The sequence below is a fragment of the Hippopotamus amphibius genome, chromosome 12 (genome assembly GCF_030028045.1).
Source record: "Hippopotamus amphibius kiboko isolate mHipAmp2 chromosome 12, mHipAmp2.hap2, whole genome shotgun sequence".
Classification (NCBI taxonomy): domain Eukaryota; kingdom Metazoa; phylum Chordata; class Mammalia; order Artiodactyla; family Hippopotamidae; genus Hippopotamus; species Hippopotamus amphibius.
Window position 1 is genome coordinate 70700383 of NC_080197.1, and position 12161 is coordinate 70712543.

A 12161-nucleotide genomic window follows, 5' to 3' on the forward strand; every position below is an offset into this window, starting at 1 on the left:
TTTGAAATTTGAAGAATAATTCCATTTTAAAAAGCAGAAGTTAACATTGTGAACATACAAGCATATTTACCGTAGCCGTAATGAAAAGTAGTTTCCCTGAATCAGTCAATTCCATGGTTAGCTTGTTGGCCATGTAGTTAGAAGGTCATACCAAAGGCACCTTCTCTGTGCTGACATGTTTTGATTGGGTTATGGTGATTTTTACTCTAAACATTTGTTACCAGACAGATATATTTAGTAGTTGGGACGAAAGACACTAGTTTATGTGGCTGCTGGCAACTGTGAAATTTCTCCCACAGTTGTTTTCTCTTTGGCTCTTGGGGTGTGCATGTGCCTGTCAGCTGACAAGTACAAATGCAAACAAGGCCCGAGACAGCTTCAGCTTTCAGAAAAGCGTGTTCATATATTGCTACCAAGTCAACCATCAGCTAGCTAACAGGCTGATGAATGAATGTCTCCCTTGGGTATTTGATGAGACCTGGCATGTGGAGAACTTTCCTAGTCCCAGTATTAAGAGTGTCTAGAAACTAGCACTGCTAGTTCAGTTGAAAGGGCATTTGGCTAAGGATTAGCTTCTAGTTCTAGCTCTGCCAGTGTGACTGGCTTGAAGACATTAGACAAATTAGTCACACTTCTTTTAGTGCCTGGGCCGCCTCATCTGTAAAAAGCCTGTACTGTGGGGCTGCTCTAAGGTTACGGTGAAAAACTCAAAAGAGTACAATAAAAGCAAAAGAGTGCTCTACAATTTTACAGGGATTGTAGTAGTAGTGTTCACTGCCCAGCTGACACACTAAGGGGTGGTGGTTCATTGCCCTTACGTGTAGCAGTGTGTTACCTTGGACCATATGACAAAATACATTTTCAAACTTCGCTTTTAAACTTCAGTTAAAGGCTATTAATTTTTACCTTTGATGTACTGCTGCAGCTTGGTTTGGGGGAGAGTTGATTACACGAGTTGAAAAGTAAGTTTAAAAATTTAGAAACTTAAGTTACTTGTATTCAGAAATACATATATTTTGTTCTGAAGTGAATCAGGTTCTGAGACCAAAGCTTTAATCCTTTGCTATCTTCTTGAATATTAATTTTATAAATGCAAGTGCTGCAATAAGGAAGTCATTGGTTTGTTTCCAGTTCCTAGGTTTTGGATGGAACAAATTCATTGGAAAGGCTAAGGAAAGCTGACTCACTTCCTTTTTAGGATTTGAGAAAAAATATTTAGTTGAGGCTGCTGATATAATTGAGAAAAATTATAGCTATGATTTTGCTTTACCAGTTTCCTTGACTTAATGTATATTTTCTTTAAATCTGTTTAGTTACTATGCATGAATATGATCCTTTCTCCCAAATAATCAAAAGTGGAATGTTAAATATCCACTCTTTTGAATTTAGATTTATGTATTGGACTGAATGGGGCGGAAAACCTAAGATAGATAGAGCTGCCATGGATGGAAGTGAACGTACTACATTAGTTCCAAATGTGGGGCGAGCAAATGGCCTAACTATTGATTATGCTAAAAGGAGGCTTTATTGGACAGATCTGGACACCAACTTAATAGAATCCTCAAATATGCTTGGTAAGCTGTACTCCTTTTTCTCCAGACAGATAGTATATAATCCTTTCTGTGCAAAAATCATAGGTTAGATACTGTTAATAAAACTTCATATGACTGTCTAGTTTCTTCCTGTGTCTCGCATTATATCCTATTTATTAATAGTGGCCAAGTACTTGGATTCATATCTCTTTAACACTTGGAAATTTCATTACTGTTGGGCTTATAATGGAATTTATAACTCCCTGGATATTCCTGAAATAAAATACAATATATGCATTTCCATCTTTTTATGGAAGGAAAAAGATTGAACTATAGACCTTTATTGAGGGGAAATAAGACCACAATCAAAATAGACCATTTACAGGAGTTTAAACAAACTCAGTGATTTGTAGCAAGAATATTAGTTTGAGGCATGGGGTCAGACTGCAGATGCATTGATTTCAGAGGACTAGTCTGGTTTAAGAATTGCTTTAAAAGGATTTTTTCTATTTTAAATTGCTTACAAAAGTAATGTTTTATATGTTACCATTTTATTTTTGCCAACAATACTCTTACATTCTCACATATTTCATCTCTCTGCTTCTCCCCTGTCTACTGCCTTTTTGAAAATAGGACTCAACCGTGAAGTTATAGCAGATGACTTGCCTCATCCTTTTGGCTTAACTCAGTACCAAGATTACATCTACTGGACGGACTGGAGCCGACGCAGCATCGAGCGTGCCAACAAAACCAGTGGCCAAAACCGCACCATCATTCAGGGCCATTTGGATTATGTGATGGACATCCTCGTGTTTCACTCCTCTCGGCAGGCAGGGTGGAATGAGTGTGCTTCCAGCAATGGGCACTGCTCCCACCTCTGCTTGGCTGTGCCAGTTGGGGGTTTTGTTTGTGGATGCCCTGCCCACTACTCTCTTAATACTGACAACAGGACTTGTAGTGGTAAGCTGCACTTCCCCCTCAAAGCAAACTAGAATTAGAGGAGAAAGCAGGATTTTGAAAACAGTGTAGTTCATGTAGTTCATCCCCTTGTGCTTTGAAATTCATAGGATAGGCTGAAGATGAAAACTGAAAGTGTGCAAGAGGCCAGGCAGAAAATGCTGTGAGTAAATTTAGCCCAGTATGAAACAATAGTGAATAGATGGGGAGGGGAAACTGGAGAGCACATGCTCTGAACACAGTGAGTGGTCACCACTTAGTGCTGGCTGATGTTACCAGATCTTCTCATTTAGTCGTGAATCCAGATTCACACGCACTCAGAGATGCACACACACACAGTACTAAGAACACCAAAACACGGTGTGTAACAAAACACACTTGGGGATTGCTCATTTATGACTCAGGTGTCCATGAAGGCCCATGTCTTGGTGGGTAGACTAGAATAAATTGGTAGAGATCATAAAGAAACAGAGAATTAGATCAGAAAAAGTAGATTCGTGGAGAGAAGTAGGATATGGTTCACTAAGTTAGAGGTAACAAAATTGCTGTAGGGTATTGGATATAACAAACTATTGAAATTACTTTCTTCTGTGCCTGAAAGTATAAGAGGTCACATAGGAAAGGATTTAGTCTGTTCTGACGCAAGACTCCAGTTCTGAAAAAGAACATCGGTTTATAGTTTAATGATTTGGTGTCTCTGTCACACATTAGTTTTGTGTTTTACCAAAGCAAGTCACATAAATTTTTTAAGCCGTAATTTTTCCCCTTTTGTACAATGGGAATAATAATAGTAACTACCTTGTAGGGTTGCTATGAAAATTGAATAAGATACAATAACGTGATTTGATTGCTGTTGAGAATGGATTTGAGGAGGAAAATAAGTAGTAGCAGGGAAGTCAATTAGATTAGTGTGGCAATGCAGGTCGACTTGGACGGAGGTGGTGGCAGTTGTGATGGTGAGATGTTGATGGGATCAAGGTATATTTTGAAACTGGAATGAACAGAACGTATTAGTGGATTGTATATGAGGAAGAATAAGGGGGTGGAAGCAAGGATGACTCATAGATTTTCGGTTATGAGCAGTTAAGTAGGTAGTAGATGGGGAAGATTAATTTTCAGGAATTAAAAAAATAACTTTAGGCTTATATTGATTTTCCTATGGGAAATAGAAGTACTAAATAGGTAATTATGTAGAAGAATCCATAGCTCAGAGAAGAGACGTGAGGTTAGAGGTACAAATTTCGGACATGCCAGCATGTATTTAAAATGGGTGCTTAGGGAAAAGTTGTAGACCTGGGGTCAGCAGAGTTTTTCTTTAAAGAGCCAGAGAGAAATATTGATGCTGAGGCTTTGTGAATCCTGTAAGCTCTCTCACACCTGTTCAGCTCTGTCCACTGCAGTATGAAAGCAGCCATAGATGATACATTCTTAAAAATGTGACTCAATTCTGATAAACTTTATTATAAAAACAGGCAGCAGGGGGGAGTTGAGGGAGGGAGGGAATACGGGAATATGTGTATAAATACAGATGATTGAACTTGGTGTACCTCAAAAAGAATAATAAATAAGTAAATAAATAAAACCCAATTAGAGGAAAAAAAAAACAGGCAGCAGGACAGATTTACCTTGTAGGCCATGGTTTGCCAGCTCCTGGTATGCAGAAAAGAAGGGAGTCTCATAACCTCAGGAACTCTGGTTAGGAGGGAAAGCTCACAGTGGACACTGAAAAGCAGCAGCCAGAGAGGCCAGAGGAGAACCAGGAGAGGATAGTGACACAGAAGACGAGAGAGAAGATTGTTTCAGAACAGAACTGTGTTAATGCTGTTGAGAATTGAGTAAGGTGAGGCATAAAGTAGTATCCATTGGATATTTGGATGAGGTGGTTATTGATAACCCTGAAAAAAGTAATTTCAGGAAAGTAATGGTGAAAGATGGGAGTAGATTAACAAATGACTGGAGGAAGGGGAGGGTCGTATTTGTGTTATGTAGACATCTTTTTCAAGAAGTTTGACTTTGGAAGGAGAAACTGGGCGTGTAATAAGTGATGGAGGATGGAGATGGAAGAATATGGAAAAACCTTTTGAGGTCATTATTGTTTAGGCTACTTATACCAGTGTGTGCTAGTTGGTAAGCGAAAGCCATGGGAAATCAGTGCTGAGTGTCCCTAATGTCAGTCTTTGGCTCTTTCTGAAATGATTAGCAGTGTTTCAAGAGGCTTCCTGTCATGTGTTCTTTTTGGTAATGAGTGCTATTTAATATTTGTGCAGAGATGTATTAGATTCCAAAGCAGATTACAAGAGAAGTTTAACACAGAGTACTTGCCCTCAAAAAGTTTTCCAACAATTGTGTAATTTACTCCTAGACTTGTGTTTCAAAAGTGAAGTCAGATCATGTTGTTTCTCTGCTCAAAATCTCCCATTTCACACAGAGTGAAACCTAGTTCTTATAATGGCCTACAAGTTCCTGCGTGATCTGTACCCCACACTTCATGCCCTCCTGTTGCTTCTCTAACTTCAGCTTGTGCTATCCTCTCTCTTGCTCTCTCCATGGCAGCCACACTAGCCTCATTGCTGTTTTCAAATATGCCAGTTACTCCTGCTTCAGGACTGTTGTACTGCTTATTTCCTGTGCTTGGAAAGTTCTTCCTGCAAATATTTGCATGGGTATTCTTCACCTCCAAGTCTTTGCTTAATTGTGACCTGCACAGTGAGACCTGGTCTGCCTATTTAAAATTGCTAGTAACCCTTCCACCTTACCTAGCATTGCCAGTGCCACTTACCTGCAATTTTTCTTTTTCCCATGACACTTAGTCACACTCTGATATGCCATATAATTTATATACTCTATTGTTTATATACTATAGCCTCTTTATTATGTTTATTACTTATTGTCTGTTTACTGGAATACAAACTCCATGAAGCAGCCTTTTTTCCCTGTTTTTTTCACTTTCACTGATGTATCTTAGGTACCTAAAATAGTGTTTGGTAAATAGTAGTCAATCAAGAAATCATTGTTAAATAGAAGAAGGAAGAAGCACAACAGGATTTGGAAAAACATGTGCTCTTCCATTCAGCAGCTTTGCGACCTGGGAAAAATTACTTAACCTTTTTGAGCCTTTCTTGAAAAATTACTTAACCGTTCTGAGTTTGCTCACCTATAAAATGAAATAATTTGGGGGATTAGATGACATCTAGTATGATATGTGACATGTTGGAGGTCCTAAATAAATGCTTGTTTCTTTTCTTTCCCAGTTCTCTGAAATAATTTTATTTCCTTAATTTCAAAATCGTGGCTGCAAGGCTCTCCTTAGTTATCATCATCTCATGCTTATTTCTTCATTTGTTTACTCATTTATTCTTTCAGTGAATATTTACTGAACACCTAATCCACACTGGGCATCATTTGAGCCAGCGGAGAATGTAGCACTGAATAAAACAGGCATTAATCCCTGTCCTCATGGAGCTTACATTTCAGTGGGACAGATAATGAACCCAATAAGTAAACTATGTCATGAGTTAGATGGAGATGAGTATTACGGAGAAAGTTAAGAGCAAGAAAGGGTGGGTAGGAGGATCGCAGGGTTAAATAGGGTCATGAGAGAAGTCCTGACTGTAAAAGTGACATGATGTCAGGAACTGAAGGAGATGAGGAAAGGAGCTATGCTGGATATCTGGGAGAAGACCTGTCAAGCAAAAGGGAATAGCAAGTGCACAGGCCCTAGAGGGGAGCATGTCTGGCATGTTAGAAGAACACCTAGGAGGCCAATGTCTCTGAAACAGAGTGAATAGAGATTAAGTCGGAGAGGAAACAGGAGGCCAGATTGTGTAATCCCTTGTTCAGCCCTGAAGTGGTTGGCCTCTGTGGCACATTTGTGCAAACTGGGGAGAGATGTTTCCTCTGGACAGATGCAGCTGCACAGGTGCTTGACTTGGCTAACGAAACATGGACTGGACTTCAGTTCCTGCTTGATGCCTTTGGCACAGTGCACAAATGGCACTGTCAGACATGGTGGGCTTGGCCTTGTCATTTCTGCTGTTCTTACACCAGAGTAATACCTTTCTTTAAGCTTTGGATGAACACTTGTCTTCAAAAGAGAGCTGAAAAGCTTCCTCCTCCTTTTACCTCATCCTCCACCTTCTGCATGTAGCTGTCTTCATTGTGGGAATGCAGAACTGAGACAACCTGACAGGACAGCTTTGAAAGCATTCTGCAGGAGATGAGGGAGTGTTGGTTAGAGGTTACATAAATTAGGATGGATATAGGCTTACAAAATTGCATATTCTTTGTCACTTTGTCACTTGTGTAAATAAGTCAGAACATCAGCTTCCACTTAGAAATAGTTAGCCAGGTGTAATTGTTAATGTCATCCATAGACTTTTTGAAACAAGCATTTATTTGGAGCCATATTTGGCTTTGTCTTAATCTACATTTCTAGAACAACTAATTGTGGAATCTTAAAAAGGTTAAAAAGTGACTCAAAAAAAGAAAAAAAAAAAGTACCCAGTGAAAACATACTAGGAGTCAAATATATATTTGATTAAATATTTCCCAGTCAGGAAAAGTTGGCACCTAAAACTGTGAGGTCTTTCTTCTAAGTTTCATCATATGTCTTAGTATAAGCAGTGCTTATTTTGCTGGAAACTTACAATTCAGAATCCCCCCTTTTTTTCCTTTTTTCTTGATTTACAAGAAAGTAGTACTGCCAAAAAATAATTCTTTTAAAAACAAGATGAGAGACTTGTTAACTACTCTGTTGTGACATGTATTCTTACTGCTTAAGGCATGGGTTCTACTAAAATTGCTGAAAGTTGTTAAATCAATATGTTATGGACTCCAGGTAATAGAGAGTTCCAGTGGGGTTGTTGGAATACTTTCTAAATCTTCCAAGCTAGGTGTGGACTTTTAGCCAGTGAGGGACTTAAAGCAGAATTTCAGTGCTGTGAATACCAAGTTTCTTTGTGAGCACCAATGAGTTTCTTTGGGATTTCAGCCATTATACATTTAGGTATAAATGTAAAGTCAACCAGGGAACCACAAGTAATGGAGCTGTGAAGAATGGGGTTTGGGGGAAATAAAGCAAGGAGTTTGTCTTGGCCTTTTATGTTTATATCCCTGAGAAGGACAAAATTCTGCTGAATTTAGGTTATGACTGAGCAACAGAGTATAAAGTATGGAATTTTTACATACATTTTAATGAAGCTTTAAAAAATGCTATTAGACTTTCAAATTTTGGGTAGCACTGGCAGGTGCTGTTCTTTTCCAGATTAGAGATGACTGCATAGTAATCAGAGGCCTAGTCCCTGGCAGAGGGAAATATTGTATCTCTATTGCATTTCCCCATTTCATAAATTTAGGGCATCAACTTAAGTGTGTATTTTTTTTTTACTGAGTCCCTCTCCTTGCAACCCACACTGCAAAACATTGTCTATATCTGTAACCAATGAGGGTTTGTTTAATTCCTGCTAATACCAAATTTATTATTGCTACTACTGCTGATAATAAACAATAGTTATTTTTACTTGACATTTACATAATAGCTTATAATTTTTTTGTTGAGGTATAATTGACATAATACCTTACAATTTTTAAAGTATCTTCACATATGTTGTAAAATTCTTACAGCAACTCAATGAGCAGGGCAATATAGCTATGACCTTATTTTAGAGTTGAGTAGATTTTGACCCAAAGAGATTTAGGGCCTTAGTTAAGATCAAGTGACTAAACAGTGTGAGAACTTAGACTAAAACCAATCTTGAAGTTACCTAGAGACCCAGGCTTTCTTCCACCCACAAGAATTGGTTATGGAGGAGTTAGGATTATTTACTTGGTAGACAGGAGAATTTTGTCTGTCTTTATCAAATGCTTCATTGAAATCAAGTATCCTATGATACCACTGTGGACAAGACAGAAAAAGTGGCTAGTTAGCTGTGTCATGGGGCAAATTCATAACTGATTTGGTAACCAGAGTGCTGGTTAGTGTTATCTCCAAGAGAGTTTCTGGAGGCATTCCAAAGGGTTTTGTGTCAACCTTATCTTTTCAACATACATGTCTGTTTTGTATGAGATATAGACAACACTCAAATCTTTGAGTGATACAAAACTTAGGGTAACTATGTTTCCTATTTGCTTTTTTCTTTCTCTAAGCTCCAACTACTTTCCTGCTCTTCAGTCAAAAGAGCGCCATCAACCGCATGGTGATTGATGAACAGCAGAGCCCTGACATCATCCTTCCTATCCACAGCCTTCGCAATGTCCGGGCCATTGACTATGACCCACTGGACAAGCAACTCTATTGGATTGACTCACGACAAAACATGATCCGAAAAGCACAAGAAGATGGCAGCCAGGTGATTCAGGGCTCAGTTCAAAATCCAGTTCTCCTGCCTAGTAATTGGACCAACCAACCATCCTATGTTACTTAAGTCTTGACTCTGCTTACATGTGAATGTGTGTGTTTATATGTGCATAAAACTGAAATTCTGAACCTAACAATTTTATTCCCTTCTAATGATCTTTGAGTAAACAATTGTTTGATAATTCTATTGTAATGAAGATTATGTTGTATTAAAGTAACTTATGCTCATATATTAGCATGACTTTGTCAGTGCCACCCATATCCATTTATATAGTTTTATTTCAATTACACGGAGTTTTGGAAATTTGAAATCAGATAAACCTTGGTTCTGATCTCAGCTCTGTCACGCACTAGGATTCTTATGAACTTTTTAGCTGAAAGGTATGTAAAGCAGGTAGCCCATTACCTGTTACATAGTACATACTCAATAAATAATAGTTCTGTTACTAGCTAACGAGTATTTAAAAGGTTCAGAGGATGGGAAACATAAAACACAATCTCAGTAAAATTAAAAACATCTAGGAAATGTTAATCTAAGTTGTTTGTTTTGGTAAATACTACTTGGTGACTATGGAATAGGAATGAAAATATTATCAAAACATCTTATCTGCACTTACATTCTAGTCATAATTTACATACCACTGTCCATAATTCTTTGCTTTCTTTCTGTGTCCAACCAGTGTTAGACCAGGATTCCTGTAAATATTCATCATTTTCTTTTTAACAGTAATGTTAAGTTGGATTTTTAATGTATTAAAATTTAGGAGCTTAGATTACTTTTTTTTTTAACAAAGTGTTTTTTTTACTGGCTGCGTTGGGTCTTTGTTGCTGCACACATGCTTTCTGTAGTTGTGGAGAGCAGGGGCCACAATTCTTTGTGGTGCGCAGGCTTCTCATTGCAGTGGCTTCTCTTGTTGCGGAGGAAAGACTCTATAGGCGTGCGGGCTTCAGTATTTGCAGCATGTGGCTCAGTAGTTGTGGCCTGTGGACTCTAGAGCGCAGGCTCGGTAGTTGTGGCACGCGGGCTTAGTTGTTCCGTGGCATGTGGGATCTTCCCGGACCAGGGCTCGAACCCGTGTCCCCTGCATTGGCAGGCAGATTCGTAACCACTGCTCCACTAGGGAAGCTCAGATTACTTATTTCTAATATGTCTTATCTGACAAAAAAGAGCAAGGAGATTATGTATGAGAGTGAGTCAAAAATTATCCGCGTTCTGGTTATATTAAAACTTTTATTGGCCGCACTGTCTTGTTAGCGCTTTCCATTCACGGCTACCGTCTCCCCAGTCATTGCTGTGCAGGTGTGAACATGTTACATCAGTTCTTTTGTAACCCTGGGAGTAAAAATGGATGCCTCACTTGTGATTTGCACAAAAGAAGAGCAGCGTGCAGTGATTCATTTTTTGTGGTCTGAGGGTGTACCTGGTGCTGTTATTTATCAAAGACTTTGTGTGCAGTATGGAGAAAGTGTTTTGTCATGAAGAAGTGTGTATGAATGGATAGAGAAATTCAAGGAAGGTCGCACAAGTGTTAGCCATCAAAAAGGAGCTGGACGCCCATCCACATGAAGACAGTGGTACACTTGTGGCTTGCAGCTCAGCCTAAACACTTTTTATGAGGGAATACAAAAGCTTGTTGACAGATGGACAAAGTGTATTGAAAAGCAAGGAGCTTATGTTGAAAAATGATGTATTTGTCTTTTCTAAAAGTTAATTAAAATAAATTCTACAGCCAGAGTGCGGATAATTTTTGACTCACCTTGGTATTTAGGGCTGCTGAGGGAATCACTTAGGGGTATAGTTGTAGCGGTATGTTGCAGATGGTCTTTACACTATGTAGGGCGGGACTGGTAGGCTGGTAACTAGTTGATAAAAACTATAGCTGTTGTTATACAGCCAAGGACGTAGCAAATAAATGAGATAGCCTCATTAAGAAATGTTACCTCAGAGATGCCAAGTAAATAAATATAATTTATTCAGATAAAACAGATGAACAAAGCTTCTCTTTTTGCTTGGCTTTGTTAAAAAAAATTTGTGGGGGGGTAGATTTGAGGATTAGAGAAGGACGTGATTGTTAGATGTGATTTGTGTAGCCCTGATGGCTATTATCTCTAGAGCAGAGTCTCTCAGCTTCCGCACTGTTGACGTTTTGGGATGGGCAGTTCTTCATTGTGGAGGTCTGACCTGTGCATGATAGGATGTTTAGCAGTATCTCATGGCGTGACAATCAAAAAATGCCCCCTAGTGGAGGCGTTTGCAAATGCAGACTCACCCCTGGTTGAACACCACTGCTTTAGAGAGATTTCTAGAGTGTGGTTCTAGCCATAGTTATCTGTAGTTTACAGGGACAGCTGCCACCTCCTCATGCTTATCTCTGATCAGTGCACTATCAGGTTCTTAGAGCAACTAATACGGCAACTGATAGTTCTCCCTTCTGCTTTATGTCATAATAACCAAAGGGAACGTTTGAAATAGTCACAGAAATGTCCCTTGAGACGTGAGAGTTCCTTGTCAGGTGTGTGACCATGTAAGTGTAAGTATTGTGAGTGATTTCCTCGGGGCTCTCTGGCTTGGAGTCTAATTTTCTGTGTGTGTTTCTTTTTCTTTCCTTAGGGCTTTACTGTGGTTGTGAGCTCAGTTCCAAATCAGAACCTAGAAATACAGCCCTATGACCTCAGCATTGACATTTATAGCCGCTACATCTATTGGACTTGCGAGGCCACCAATGTCATTAATGTAACAAGATTAGATGGGAGATCAATTGGAGTGGTGCTAAAAGGAGAGCAAGACAGACCTCGAGCCATTGTGGTAAACCCAGAAAAAGGGTATGTTACTAAGGTGGCATCTGAAACCCTCATTAACCTTCCTTTTCAGCCCTTTTATATTCTTGCTTTCTCTGTTTTACTGCCTAGAATTTCCTTCCTTAGTCACTACTGCTTTATTTCTAATTTCTACCCATACATCCAGGACTGTTTGAACTGTAACATCCTCTGTGAAGTTTCCCTTGATGTATCCCACTCCCAGCCAGATGTGACGTTCTCTCTCAAATACGCACCATTCTATATCTGTGCCGCTCAAGTTATACTCAGTCCTTTCCAATTTACTTTATACTTAGTTGTTTTTCAGTCTTATGTTTTCTACTACACTTTAGGTTCTTTTCTGATAAGAACTAACAGGTCTTCTTTCATTTAATATAGAGCTTTGCATTTAATAAATAGTACTTACATGACTGCATGAATGGTAAGGAATTCAGCAGGGAAAGCAGCATACTTCAAAGGAGTTACAGGAAAGAAATGAACTGTACAAGTTAAACATAAGA

At 38.9% G+C, this 12161-nt stretch overlaps 1 protein-coding gene across 2 annotated transcripts in view; it reads left to right on the forward strand.

Annotated features, from left to right (window-relative positions):
* LRP6 (LDL receptor related protein 6) overlaps positions 1 to 12161 on the forward strand; it is a 178410-nt gene that overhangs the window by 132250 nt on the left and 33999 nt on the right. For both annotated transcript variants that reach the window (XM_057701078.1, XM_057701077.1), the window contains 4 exons: positions 1390 to 1574; positions 2166 to 2492; positions 8634 to 8836; positions 11456 to 11667. In XM_057701078.1, coding sequence (XP_057557061.1) covers positions 1390 to 1574; positions 2166 to 2492; positions 8634 to 8836; positions 11456 to 11667 — 927 coding nt within the window. The remainder of the gene's footprint in view (positions 1 to 1389; positions 1575 to 2165; positions 2493 to 8633; positions 8837 to 11455; positions 11668 to 12161) is intronic.